Source organism: Vollenhovia emeryi, unplaced genomic scaffold, assembly GCF_000949405.1.
Source record: "Vollenhovia emeryi isolate VEMERY1.0 unplaced genomic scaffold, V.emery_V1.0 DF939130.1, whole genome shotgun sequence".
Classification (NCBI taxonomy): Eukaryota; Metazoa; Arthropoda; class Insecta; order Hymenoptera; family Formicidae; genus Vollenhovia; species Vollenhovia emeryi.
In genome coordinates this window covers 396,692-411,855 of record NW_011967236.1, presented here as the reverse complement: position 1 = coordinate 411,855, position 15,164 = coordinate 396,692, and the positions used below count along the sequence as shown (strand labels likewise).

General features: G+C 31.1%; 2 protein-coding genes across 4 annotated transcripts; one reads left to right on the top strand and one right to left on the bottom strand.

Annotated features, from left to right (window-relative positions):
• The first annotated feature begins 37 nt into the window (after positions 1-37).
• Positions 38-3,079, top strand: LOC105568273 (multifunctional methyltransferase subunit TRM112-like protein). Its single transcript, XM_012023792.1, has 3 exons — positions 38-223; positions 893-994; positions 1,077-3,079. Exons 1-3 carry the CDS (start codon positions 146-148, stop codon positions 1,269-1,271), a joined length of 375 nt encoding a protein of 124 aa, XP_011879182.1. The 5' UTR covers positions 38-145; the 3' UTR covers positions 1,272-3,079.
• Positions 3,080-7,517: 4,438 nt separating this feature from the next.
• On the bottom strand, positions 7,518-15,061 carry LOC105568272. 3 transcript variants are annotated; one of them, XM_012023788.1, is made up of 11 exons: positions 14,690-15,061; positions 14,191-14,335; positions 11,185-11,304; positions 10,815-11,014; positions 10,336-10,545; positions 8,795-8,969; positions 8,663-8,729; positions 8,423-8,582; positions 8,195-8,332; positions 7,999-8,112; positions 7,518-7,916 (listed from the first exon to the last, which is right to left on the bottom strand). In XM_012023788.1, exons 1-11 carry the CDS (start codon positions 14,761-14,763, stop codon positions 7,694-7,696), a joined length of 1,626 nt encoding a protein of 541 aa, XP_011879178.1. In that variant the 5' UTR covers positions 14,764-15,061; the 3' UTR covers positions 7,518-7,693. The 3 variants fall into 3 exon arrangements, with proteins under 3 accessions (XP_011879178.1, XP_011879180.1, XP_011879179.1); XM_012023790.1 differs by lacking the exon at positions 10,336-10,545 and having other exon boundaries at positions 14,690-15,059; XM_012023789.1 differs by lacking the exon at positions 11,185-11,304 and having other exon boundaries at positions 14,690-15,058.
• Positions 15,062-15,164: the final 103 nt, after the last annotated feature.

Sequence of the window (15,164 nt, the reverse complement as noted above, 5' to 3'; positions counted from 1 at the left end):
TGTGCCTCCACGTCTTTCCGTGGCCGACGAATCTATTTTGATTTGTTTATATTGCGTCTATGGTAGTGGCTGTGTATGTTTTGCTTCTCTGTATATCTCGCATTAGGATAAATAATTCGCCGTCAATTTCTCATTCTGAAAAAATATGAAGCTCCTCACGCACAATATGTTAACGTCTAAAGCTATAAAAGGCGTGACGTGCGGTTATCCTCTAAAAATTATGGTAAGCCTTTTCTTGTATTGAAATGCACAAATTACAATATACACGTTTAGAATACAACATTGACTTAGAATCCTTGAAATATTCAATAATAATTAATTACTATTATTTATTGTGTTACACTTATACACTAAATACACTACTGTAACCCCCAAAGTTAGGTTATTATATTAAAGTTGTCATATTTAACTTTTGTTGCTAATTTATGCGTACAGAAAACTCGAAAAAAAAACTCATAATTGTCTAAGCAAAATTGGCCGAGATTCTGTGAGAAAGTAGCGTCGCAACTCGGCTAACATTTCAATTTCGTTTAATATCTCTTTAAGTTAATAAGCGCAAATACAAATTAATGTATGTCCCAAGGTGCTTTGCTTTCAAAATATAACAATTTTATTAAAATCCTGAACAGAAGCTGCCTCTTGTGTTTTCTGATGCGGTTAGCTGTTTTTCAGTTAAAGTAAAAAATGGGAAATATATTGGCAAAAGTGTGTAAATAGTTTTATATCAATTTCTTTGTTTTATAAATACTTGAAGTCTAGCTCTACTTTTATTACGTTTAAAAGTGTTTGCCTTAAAAAGTAAAAGAGATCACAATTTAATTCTAAACCTACAGCTAATTCATTGCTCTCTCACGGTTGCACATGTATTAAAGATACTCGTGAAAATTTGTAGGCTCGAGACATCAGAGTATCCGAAGTAGACTTTAATCCAGAATATATCGCCAGGATAATTCCAAAATTAGACTGGACAGTGCTGTGGAAAGCTGCCGAGAGCGTAAAATATCACCTTTTCATGCAAAGTATTGTGAAACGTATCAGTATGTTATAGTAATACATCAAGAAACATTTTATTACAGATAGGACATGTTGGCGAATTACCTAAGGTTCTAATAGAAGACTTCGAGACAAATGAGGACTTTTTGAAAAAGGCCCATCACGTTCTGTTGGAAATCGAAGTTATAAACGGAGATTTATTGTGTCCAGAATCCGGCAGAAAGTTTCCAATAAACGATGGCATTCCAAACATGCTTTTAAACGAAGACGAAGTTTAAATGGCAGAACCAAATACTCGAAGAATGCTATTTGTCATTGTTTTCAGATAAAGCTCTTCTGTATCATTGTTCCTTTCAATACATCTAGTTGTGTGTGTACATATGTATGCACTTATGCATATACATTCTATTACTATCTTATTTTTTTATATTGATACCAAATGTTAATATTTGAATAGGGATGTAGAGAGCAATTTCTATTTAGCGTACAAGTGGTTAAGTTTGAGTGCATACTTACGCGTACGCGTACGTGTGGAACTTTTGATAAACTTCCATTATGAATAATTTGGAAATACGTTGGGTGGAAATGCAGAATAAAATACACGTAAAATAGAAAAATTTGTTTTCATAGATTCAAAGTTTTCTTTTAATTATACCAGTTCTGATTCACGTTTATTTACGTCGCCTGAAAACGGACGTTCTTGTTATTAACCGGTCGTTGCGATAAATATATTCCTCGATAATCGAATTAAAAGTTACCCGTCGCAGATTATGGGAGGTCTAGGGTCAAACCTTGGCTGAGGTAATGTTCCTCGCAATAAATTTTTTACAGTGATTGTTACATAGCATGTGTATAAAAATTAAATTCTTTATCAATTTAAGTATTTCATTTTACTGTTCCAACAAATAAGGTGTGTGTTGAGACCCACAGATAACCAGCGCGCAGTTTACCGAGTTTGGAACAATGATAATATGATAATATGTGCATACTTTGTGCACTCTAAAGTTCCAAATAGAAAACACATAGAAGTAGCTTTTGACATTTTATTACCTTCAGATGACGGAAATTTATCTCGTTTGACCAGCCTAGCATGCATAAGCAACAATTAATTATAAATTAATAATTCTTAGTGTATAGGTGATTAAATTAGATTAAATTGCCGTGTATATATAATACGATTATAGATGTTTTATTGCACAGATATGTCTAAAGACAATAAGATATAATTTCTTGTATCATTTGCAATACTTAACATACAACATTTTTTTTATTTACATCACATTTATATTGCTACCTAGATAATTTGCTCGAGTATTATCTACACGAGTATTACCTACTCGTTCTTAGAGCGAGTTAGCAATGTAACATTTTGATACAATTGTTTTACTACAGTTAAGAGCATAGCAAACTCTTATAGCAATATTACAATGAAGTATATTAAATTATAATAAGTAGAATATAACCTAGCATATAGTCTCTTTGAATATAAGGTAATACTGGTTGATATACGAAAAATATGTCTTTTGACAAATATTTTTACATGTATGTAACACATATGTAAGTTATCTTGGACTTAAATTGAAACTATCAAAGTTATTTGTATATCCATTTGGTGTGAGAAATACAATAATTTACTGATAGATGAACATACTTTTGGAGATTAATTTTCTAATTGCAAGATGCTTATAAAGTAGCACAAAATGCTTCGTAATATCTTAAATTGTAATTTGTTATCTGAAATAAGTGTTGCAGTTTTGTAGTCTGCAGTTTTACAATTATTTATAATCTGTTGTCCAACTGAAATCCTTTCATAAAATTATAATAATTTTAAATGCTACGCAATTGAAAATGTTATCACTGTTTCTTCTTATAAATAGAACAATGCATATTTCAAGTACACAAATTTGACAACATTAAACAAAGCATTTTTTTACAGACTAATATAATAAACAAATATATTTTAAGAAGTACTTAAAAATGAAATGGCTTTAATCTAATGGCTATTATCGAAGGACGTGCAATATTATCTACTTGTAGTTTTCTGTACCATGGCAATGTTCAAAATATAGCAAAATATATTACTTTATTCCTTGTAATTTATTTTTAAAAGTTAAAAAGCTATAAAAATAGCTCTCAACTTACATTTCAGCCACAGCCCATCCATTATTAACATTTTAATCATATCTTAAATATTTATAAAGCTGGATTACTCTTGAGTCAAGCTATGAAAATATTTCTGTATATTAATATTCGATTGGCATATATAAATATTAATTTTTATATAGTTTATTATTGGAAACCTTATTTGGTTGTCACCTATTCTGCACATTAATTAATGGAGATTTGCTCTGCATTAGAGATATGCTAGTTTTCTCTATCATTACCTGGATTTATCTGTTTTATAATGCAAGTTTATAAAACATCTCTAAATATATGTCCATCTAATGGAATTTCTTTTTTATGTATATACAGAAATGTATATGTGTATATGTATATTGTATATACATATATGCACACATATCATTAAAATATATTTTAATACTGTATATTTGGCTCTAGAATTCAGCTAAAAGTTTCATTTTGAATACAACTATTATAAACACTCAAAAAGGAAGTCCATTTCGTTATTGAGGAATTATCAATATTAAAATATTTTTCAAGTACCATGTAAAAACATTTCAGATTTTTCTCTCTACCATTCAAGATTTAAAGTTTCATCATAGTAACAGTAATTATGGTGATAATTTTACTTTGTGATAAAATCTTACATTTTTCGAAAACAATATGTAAACATAATATTAAACAAAAGATAATGATTTTATATTTTTATACTGATTAATTCCTCAGAATACCTACATGATTACTTATTTTATAAAAGCATGGATAGGACATTACGTTTATTTAAACAAATATTAATACTGCATAGTTATTATGTTAAATATTATACTAAATTAGCACGTAAGAATTTCAATAATAGCAATACATCATTTTATCACGAAAACACGACATAAAGGAACAATTACACATGATAATTACGATTCAAAATGTCATTAGCGATTGACGCTAGACTTTGAATCCTACCAATTACTAATGAACAAAGTTAAAAAATCTTTAATAAATTATCTGTCCACATTTATGAAAGTTCAAAAAAAGATCGGTTATGTACTATTTATTTAAGTTACGAATATGCGAATAGTAAGTATATGTATATACCAATTGCACTAGTGCAAATATGCACTATAAAGTATATAATTTCGTATGTGTGTATGTATGCAGAAAATCAAGTTATTTAATTTCATCGATAACACTTAAACATGTTTCGAGAAAATTTTGGCATGTTTTGTATATAATAATATTTTACGTTTTACGTGTAATAATATTAAACTTAATAAGGTGTGTCACAGATAGAAATGCTATGTAACATTTTATATGTATCAGAATAAAATTCTATATACACCACGATTCAGGGAAGATCTAATAACGTATTTGCCACTAAAGAATATTATACCACAATGTCAACCTTAGTTTTAAAGAATTTAACATTTTTGGACATGTTATATGTGCGTTAATGGAACCGAATACTGTGTTTTTATAATGAAAACACATGATACACGACTCAGTAATGTTTCTTTTCATTTGCATTAAGAGCTTTTCCTCTCTTCTTTCCTTTACACACGCATACACATACACATGCATACAAAACTATTATTGTTATAATAATATTTACAAAGTTTCTTTAATTAGTTTGTGCGTGTGTATTCTTCTCTATCATAAGTATCAATAATTGCTAGCAAGGATCGTATAATATTAAATGTTAAAGTATTAATTAAATACGAATTTCATAGAAAGGAGAAAGCAAATTCCTCTGTAACAGAAACACATCTTTTGGTTTACATGGTTTACTGTGAATTATTAGTAAGTCGTATATCATGGCAACTGTTACAAAAACCAAGTTTTTATCTGTACTTTTTGTACTTTTCTGCAATCTTCCTCTTTCTATCTGTACCAGAGTGTATTAAAATTACCAAAAATCCTTCTATGTTTGTAGTTGCTTTGTTGTTCAATCTAGAGAATTAATTTTTGTAAGTTCGGACTTTTGTATCAGAAAATTTAAAGTTTATATAAAAAATGAAAATGTTCACGCTTATTATTGTTGTATATAAAATTGAATTCAGTCAATTTTATATTTTGGTGTACTTTTATAAAATATTGATCCTGTATATAAAACTACAAGGCTTACAAAGAACAGGTAGAGTTTTGTCTATTATGTAAGATTTGTTTTTTCTAGAGTTGTAAAGTTTTATAAAGTTATTTTATTAGGAAACCTCAAAATGTTTATTGAAAAAAACATTAACAGATCTCCAAATGTATTAATTTATTTTTTAAACTTTAGTCTTAAAAAAGCTTTGGATTATATTTCAAACTAAAATTAAATCCAAGAAAGTTATTTTTCCTGTTGTAAATAGTAATTTTTTACGTATAATTCTTTTATTTTTAATTGCTGATTATAGCTACCAATTATTAGGACTGTCTCGATGTTTTCATTGCAGAAAAATTGATTTCCAACGAGCAAAATAATCTATAGTTAAAGGGATTATCTGGGGGTACCTTGTATATTTAAACTAAATGTTTTATTCTCTTTAACTATTTAATATAATTATTTTTAAGTGCTGCAAAAGGACGGGCCTAAATGTGTACAAGCAGGTTATTGGACGAGAAAGACCATTCAGAAGTCTTTAGGTTTTCTTTCTTCTTCAAATAGTACGATGTTCTTACTCGACATTTTTAATGCATTTGAAAAATAATAAATAATAATAGACTTCAATTCTTTTAATAACCTATTTAAATCATACGATCTTTAATAATCAGCAGGTAAAATTTTTTGAAGTTTTTGATATCAAGCATTATACGTAAGATTTTATATTAATTTTATTTATTGCAATAACGTTTGCAATAATTATTTCTGAGTCGTAAAACTTCGAAAAATTAAAACTATATTACTATTCCTGCTGAGAATTAAATTGTCATCAGTGTAATTGTGTTTGGAACAAAATCATATATCTCACAAGCAGAAACTGGAATATACAATGAAATATAAATATATATAATGTGCTTCAGTTGTTTTAATAAAACAAATTTATTATATTATTAATATGTATTTTCAAACCAGGAATTTAAAGCTTAAAATAATTGAAACTTTGCTTTTAAAAATATTACTGACAATAAATAAAAATGTAGTACTTTTTTCAATCTTTTCTCATTATTTTTCAGCCTTTAACATTACATATTGTAATTAAATCATAAATTCAAATTTTATCAAGAATTTATTTAAAATTATTTAAAATATATTTGCTTTACTCTAATATATTTTCAATTACCATTTGCTCATGTAATATCGTAAGTTAGATAGCAGTTTCAAATGTATATACCAGTTACTTCTAGTTCTTTCTCTCAATATTCGACATGACTTTTTTGAACGTAGAAATGTATCGTAGATCGAAAAATTTTGGACGATATAATTAGTTCTTAAATCAGAAAACTAATATAAATACATAATTAGTTATTGCAATAGAAAAAAACGTCAAGCGATCTCATATCTTACACAAGATGTAAACAAAAACATGGTTGAAGTGATGCGCACAGCCGTTTTGCTAGTTCATTGTCGTCGCCGGTTTAAGAGCTATGATTAATATATGTATTTTACTTGCATTTACTGTACAATCCGTTTAATCATTTAAATTTATAAGTCTTGCTTACTTTCACCTGACATAAATCTACAGCATGGGGCCGATTGCTTTTGTATATATAAATAGTTTACTTTAACAGTGAGAAGTTTCAAAATTTTAGCAAAATCAAAATGCATTGCACTTTACACGTCCGCGTCTCATTAAAATAGATTATGTTTGAGAAAGTTTTTCTATGTTATTTTTTTATATATAAACGGCTCATGCGATAAATATAAATGAAGTTTCCAGAAGAAATAAACTCATTAGTTATGGCTCAGTATAACAAACGATATAATCTTAAATAATAATCAATATGATGTATTTGTCGTTTAATGCTAAACTAAACAAAAATATACATAAACTATCAACAAAATATAAATCTTTATTAAATGGCATAATAAATTAAATTTTTAATAATATGCGAATCAATGAAAAATATCTAAAATTAAATCGTAACAATGATGAGTATTTTTCAGAAACGACCTACTGGCCAATGCCTTTATTTAATATAAAAACGACGTTTCGGTCCTGGATTTGGACCCTTTTCAAGTTATCTGCTTCGTAATTATCCCTGATCTCATATCGTTCGTTTGGCCAATATCGCTATGTTAGTAGAATATTGGTCAAAGGAATAAGAGGGAGAAATTTTGCTTGCACTCTTTGGTTGGAGAGTGCAAAGTCAATTGAAGTTGCATTGTTAACTGTTGAAACACAAGTAAAAACGTCCCGAGATGTGTGTTGGACGAGGTAACAGATTGAACTGGTTATATTAAATAAAGGCATTGGCCAGTGTAGGTCGTTTCTGAAAAATACTCATCATTGTTTTGAATTGCTGGCGATATTATAATATATCTACCCCAAAGTTAAATCGTAAAATCCCAAAGAGAGACGATTGTGCAATTGCCATTAAAAATTAAAATATCTACTTATTTAACAAACGCAAAAATATCAAGAAAGAAACAATTGCACCTGTTTCATTTGCCACGACTCTCGGTATTGGCTACATTCCTTTGTGAATAAATGGAGCCTTGAGCCAATCCTCTTAACGGTCCTTTTCGTAATTCGGACTGGGAACCATTAGCAAGACAATTGCGGGTAGTAACTAGACTTCCAGTCTGCCCCATCGCAAGTGTTCTTGAAAAGGATTGCTTGGTCAGCAAATGTGGATCCGGTCCCGACCACGGCGCATAGTCCGGCCTAAACATTTTCGTTCATTTAATATTTATGATGAAGATATTACATTGTTAACAAGTAGTCGCATAAATTCTTTTCAACGTACAACAGCAGATCGTTATTCGCTCCCTTCGCTAAATCCGAATTTGATCCCGCTGGTTTTGTTAAGTACGGGGATTTATATTCTTTATCCTCTGTAGTGCTAGTTCCACGTGAAACTCTGAAGAAACATATTTTCTTATATAGATGAGAATGTTTCCAAGTACATGTTCAAAAGATATGATCTTAAACAAATGTCTTACTTCGGTATCTCAGTCTTATTTTTGGACCGTTTCAACTTTTCACTCTCCGCATCCTTACTTATCTTTTTAATCGGAGAAGCAGTTAATTTTATAGCCTCTGTCACTGGCAAACTATCTTTTCGGTCGTCACTTTTACTACTACAATATTTCAGATAAACACGTAAGAAAAATCAATAGAAACGTACAATTATGCATCTCGTATATGTTGTTGAAAAATAAATCCATTACCTTTGGCTGCTAGAAGTACATAGTGGTCGAGTAGCTTCTTCTGCCATTACTATATCTAATATATGTATTGCTCTGTCTTCATCATAATCTACACTATCCATAGCAAGCATCACAATCCGATCTGGCAAATTCTTATATTTTTCCATTAAACGTATTTTCACTGCAATATTTTCTTTCAGTAGTGTATGTACTTATTGCCGGACATAAAAAGCAAATAGAAAAATCTAAATAAATACATACACTTATTTTTTTCTTCCAAACTTTTCATACGCGGAGGAGGCGTGGGCGCAGGTGGCTCGTCTGGTACCTACAAAAAACAACCAATTTCTTTGCATGTAACAATATTACAGTGTATTGTTAAAAATTCATTACCTGTTCTTCCTCTTCTTTCTTCTTTGCTAAGGCTCTGGCAGAAAGAGTAGGATTTCGTTTTTCGTATCCTAAATCAATTAATTTTTCAGTTGCCTTCTGCACGTTATTATCGCTCTGTTCTAGCACATCCAATAGTATTGTTTCATCCACTTTTGGAAATACATTTTTCAGGTACCTGTACATACATTCAAAAACATATTAATGTTTAATATAGCTATGTTATCGCAATATGCACAACATACAAACATAATACATTGCATATGATATAGAATTGATACCTTTCAACATAGTATACAAATTATAATTCATTACTAAACAACGATAATCTAACATAATCTTATTTAAATGTTACTCGTGTACGTAGCATTAATGTTTGCCATACGCGAATGTTTAACGAACAAATTATGCTATGATATGTTTAAGAAATTTCTTCTGCCGTTTACATTATTAATAGTGTTATTTATGGATTATTTGTTTATAAAAAGAGCTGCAGATAAAGATGTTTCATAAAAGCGTATTGGACGATATTAATGCTCTCAATTATACGTCACAACTTGATAAAACACATAAGATTTAATAATTAACATTATTTATAATATGTACATGTGACTGACGTCTAAAAATATTCACGAAATGTTCTCTTTTCTTCGTAACAATAAACTATCCGGCAATTACTTTTATTTGAATATTTTTAGGATAGAATGCACATGCACATACTACCATGCTTAAATCTTATCTCATTTTGGGATAAACGAGTTTCTTTTCTTGTCACATCACCGTATATAAAGCAGTGTAAGGAAAATATTGCTGATTTACAACAACACACATGTAAAATTGTTCGTATACTTTTTTTCTACAAGAATGCATATAAAAACTCTTTTATTCCCTGAGAAATTTCTTTAACAACCAACATAACAATGACATCTAATTAACAATGTAAGCTTCAATTTGTGCCATTAAATGACAAACAAAAACAAAACATGAATATTGAACAAAAAAACCAACCTATTCTAGGTAGCATAAATTTCATACTATCCAACATCTATGTTATTGCAAACCAGGAAGAAACTGAAAGACAAAAGAAAAATCTAAATGATACAGATGTCAGAACATTGGATATTATTGAGCAGTGTGACAGAATGTTTTTCAAATTTCTCAAAAGTGATAAAAATAAAATAACACGATTAATAGGAACCTATTAAATTATATTTAATATTTGCTACCGTGCACAATAAATTATTTTTAAAGAATCGGCCAATCTATATGTGTACATATACATACACGTATATATATACATATATAATTGAATGCCTAGTACTTAATATCTAAATATAATCCAAGGAAATCTAGGATTCCATACATGCTACCGCTACATAATGTTGTGTGTATGCGTGAAATATACCAGACAGTTATAACAATGCAAAGAAAGGCAGTGCTCCTTGACTGGTATACTTCCATGGAACTATCACAAGATACGATATCAACATCTAGCATCCAGACTGGGTGAAAGAGACTGAAAACTATGAATATTTGGGTTAAACCTAAGTTTCATTTTTGGGGAGTTAGGGGCTGGCCGAACTCCGCGAGGCGGACTCAATGTTAATGCTGCATGTATAGAATGAGCCGGTAGACGCCATCTCGGGATTGCATAATATGAATGCACTCCCACAGGTGTACACGGTCCTGGAGCGCAAAGAGGATTCTTTTCCACCTGGAGAGCACTCATGACCAAAGCTGCTCTGTTATGGTATCTGAAAGATATCGGCTGTCGACTTAGCACCAAACCTGATATAGTGCTAGTTTAAGAAAATGGACGGGAAGCTCGGAAAAATTAAATCAAAGAGAAACTTGAAAAAATCAACCAACGATTTCTTTTGTACACGTGTAGTAGTTTTAGTTTCTGTGTTAACAATATTAATATTAATGTTCATAAGAAAATGTTAAAAAGCGTGTGTACTGAATTTTAGATGAAAAATCTTGCTAGTAGATAACTTGCGCGCATGAGACAAAAAATACTTACTTCTTCAGTAAAAGACGAATATGTGTGTCCGAAACTGTCGGGAATACAGCATTGATCTTTGCCACTTGTGACTCAGAGTCGGAATTTTGAGTAAAACTTGTCTCTGTATTTCTTACTGGGGTCGGAGATCCTAGAGTCAAGTCGCCGAATCGTGTTGTCATCGCACTGGTGGATTTCAACGACAGTGGCGTTTTCAGCTCCTGCACATACACACGATTCGCATTGTGTATAACTGAAAATTATTATATGTGTGTGTGTGTGTGTGTGTGTACATATGTGTATGTGTATATGTATATCCTGATAGCTAACTTACTGATAAAGAGCATGCATGAGTCAACGAGGATGACTTTCAATATAATTATCTACTTACCTGCGCGCTGGGAGGTAAAAATGCTAGTTGTGGATTATGATAAGGGGACGGTGTTGGATAAATTTGTGGAACTCTGTGAGCAACTGTATGATTTAAGTGCCCACTTCCGCTTCCTCCAGTCTATTTATTTGTGGTATATCGTGTGCGTTATCCAAATGCAGCGTGTGCATATCATAAGAACATATACATTTACAGTTTAACTCCATGCGCTCGCATACGCTCATTCGCACATACATACATCCACGCAAATATACGCGCGTACACACGCACACAATGTGTATCAAGTGCAGGATAGAATATTTTTGTACATATAAAAAAAGTATTTGCATACAGTCTTATATACAATATTTCACGTAAACTATTTTACTACTTGAATAATGCCATACTTTCAGATTGTTAATTCATGTTACATTGTTAATCCTTTCACGTTTCAACAGAGTAACAAAAAAGATTTGAAAACTCTTTCGTCTTGGTGGAGCGTGGAAAGAAACGAGAGAGTGGAAATCCTTCGTTTCATTTTATATGTTTATAGATAATGTATATTTTACTTTGCATGGAATGTAACTAAAACTTAATTGAAGAATTAGTATATGTATACACATGTATATTCAATTGCTCTTAAAGAACAAAAAGAAAATACATTTATATACATTCCATTTATTTGTACAGTTTCTTTGGAAAAATTATTTCCGGGTGTTTCTTAAAGAACGTCTAATTACATAACACGATTCCTCAAGAATTGAGTTAAAAATTGCTGAACTATTTTTTCTATAATGCTACAATGCTATTAATCCAATCAGTTCCGTCCTTTAGACGGACATGTATCAGTCTGGCACTGTGAATGCTTCACTATGTCGCTGCGATTCTGCATGTACAACATTCTTGCGCAATATAATAGGTGAAATTTTTTCCTGTACTATAAATCATATTCCTTCCATCAGAAGTACTTGGAGAAAATTTTCCAACAAATATCTAATATATAAAATATCTAAAATATAAAAAAAACCTATATCTTTTCACCTATAAATTGATTAAACATTTTTTGTGAATTCAAAAATCTGACTCTTTCTGGACACTTCTTCTCTACAATTTCGCATCTACTATAATAGTACTAGAATTCTGTACAATATTACTTAGAATATTAAATCTATAAAAAAAATTTTAAATAAATTTATAAGTGATAAGACATAGGGTTCTTTTATATAAGCACTATTAATCCATTATGTCCTGAGAGTCATAGCCATTGTAAAATTTCTTTAAATGCCTCTGACAAAAAGAATATAATTTATAGTAGAAAAAATACATATTCTATAACGCAAGAATATTGTATGTGCAAAAGCATAGTGATATAGCGGGAGTACTCATGCACACTCTATTAGATGCGCAGCTCACCGAGTATGCTCGTCTCAAGGACGGAATTAATTGAATTAACTTTACTCAATAATTACTACTCTATGAAATAAGATAAAAATAGTCTTCAATACAACATATATGTAAATGTTACGGCCAATTTTTCGAGCAACAATAAGAAAGGTGTTGTGGTTATCAAAGTATATTTATTTGTCGAATGACAACTTTGACGTATCGTGAAAGAATGAACATTTCGGCTTACTAAGACTTCTTCAGTAATTTATGTAATTAAATAAGAAATTCTTGAAATTGTATCACCGATTAATTGATTCTATAATTAACGCGAACAAAAGATGTGAATAATTTGATATTAAAGTAAAAGGGAGTTAAAACTTATGTTAATGGTCATCTGGATTTTTCCATCAAATTATATATAGAGATATTGTATTTTGTCAACACCTTATTTTATTATTAGTCAAAAACTGGTCATGACGTTTATATATATAGTTGTACCTTATTAAACATTATAGAAAAGAATAGTTCAGGAATAGCAAGCGTTCTTTACAAAACACCCTGTGCTTCCTTTACACATATAAGTGGAATGTACTTTTAACAAATATACCAATCTAACAAGTGTACCAAAAGGTATATTGCCACATACATACAGAGTTCGTTTTACTCGCTCTTACATTGTCAGGACTGGCACTCAGAGGCAACATGCTTGTCCATTTCATTTAGCATGTAATGTACAAATGCTATTTACAGGCGACAGTGCGTGTCCAGTGTGACAATATTTTTTAAATGAATGATTTTCAGAATAGTTAACGTTGATTATTAATATTAGCAATGAAAACCTTTTATATAATTTTTATCTTCTTGAATAAAAGTGAAGATGATTAATATCAGTATTTAAGATATTTTAACAGTAGGTGCAGGTCCCTTACGCACGTTTTTAATGTAAAAGCGAGCAAGACAAACCTGGTCACAATGTGTTGGGAAAAATATTTCATTTGGACGCTTTGAATACTTAAAAATGATTTTACATTATGATTAGAAGATATCGATACACAGGGTTGTACATGTTGGGACAAAGTTAAAAGAAATTTGATGATATATACAGTGTCAATAAAACAATCAAACACCGCAACACACTGTAAATGTATTAACTGATGTAAAATGTTAACATAAACGTTCTTTTAGCATGGCACAGTATCAACCTTGACATTCTCTTAATGATAAAATATAAATTTTAACATGAACCTTGACCTTTACAGTATTTCCTTCATTTAATCTTACTAAAAAGAAATGGAAATTTCTATCAATATATTCAAAAAAGTGGAGACAAATACAAGGAAATCAATAACTATATGGTGTAACGATTGAACTTGTAATTGCGAGAATCGTGAGCAATTCTGAAAACTCAAGTTCTCCTAAATTGTTGGAAAGATATTCTTTTCTCAGAAAATATATTTTCATGGTTCCTCAGGCTCTTCAAGAGTAATCGTACATTAGTAAATCATTAGAGATCAAATACTGCTAAAATATATACATATCTTCATCCTTTTTTTAAGCATTAAACACTTGATCCAGAAACACATTAACTTTCATAAAACTCTTCCCGCTTATACGCAGATAATTTCTACCAATTCAACTGACCTGCATAGGAATATCTTGGGAAGTAGTGGTAGTGGCCGAGCTCAGTGCCATCGAGTTCTGAGACTGTATATACTGAGAGTACTGCCAATATCTTACTCTTGGATCTTCCCATGTTGTAGTTCGATTAAAGTGATTTATGAAATATCTGAAAGGCATTTCGTTAATAGTCACATTTAATGTCGTGCCAAGGAAATTTTGTACAAGCATTTTTAGCACGGGGCATTCATCGGGGCGGAACTTGTTTGAATGTAAAGCGTCTCGATTGACGCACGTAGAAAATTATCTACGGTGCTGTCTTCATCTTCAGCAGACACGCTGACAACTGACCGTTTAGATCTAGAGCTGCAACTATTATCGAGATCTGTGTACATTAAACCTGGGACGACATGGGTTCACCGACGTCGGGCAATTTTGACTTTAAGAACCGTATCGATACGCTCATTGTTCTCCGCAATGAAAGGAATTTAACGTTACAAGTTCTGGAGTGCACTTTACGTACGGACGACCGCTGCGAATGTCGTATCTGCATTCCCAGCCGGGTGGTAATTGACTTCTGTCATTCTGTTCGGCCATCTTTCCGCGTTGTGTTGTTTTGATAAACGTCGACGAAAATATCACCTAGGATTCCGTTCCCTTCTCCCTCGGGCACGCTATCAGTCCGCTACTATTTACCCCAACCTCGTAATAGCGTCGTAGTGTTGGGGAGGCGAAACACCGAAATCAAATAAAACTGCAACGATACAAAACTCACATGAGCCGGTGCGAAATCGCTCCTCAGATTACTTCCATTTCAATCCAATTTCTATGAGCACATGTTTTACTCGTGTCCATTTTTATGAAGGAGTATTAAGCCCTGTTTCCACGATCCAAGAACTGTGCCCAAGTTCTAGTTTCGAGAAATGTGTAGCCAATCAACTTGCAGCTTTTCCGTACAAGATGCAGGTTGATTGGCTACATATTTCTCGGAGTTAAAA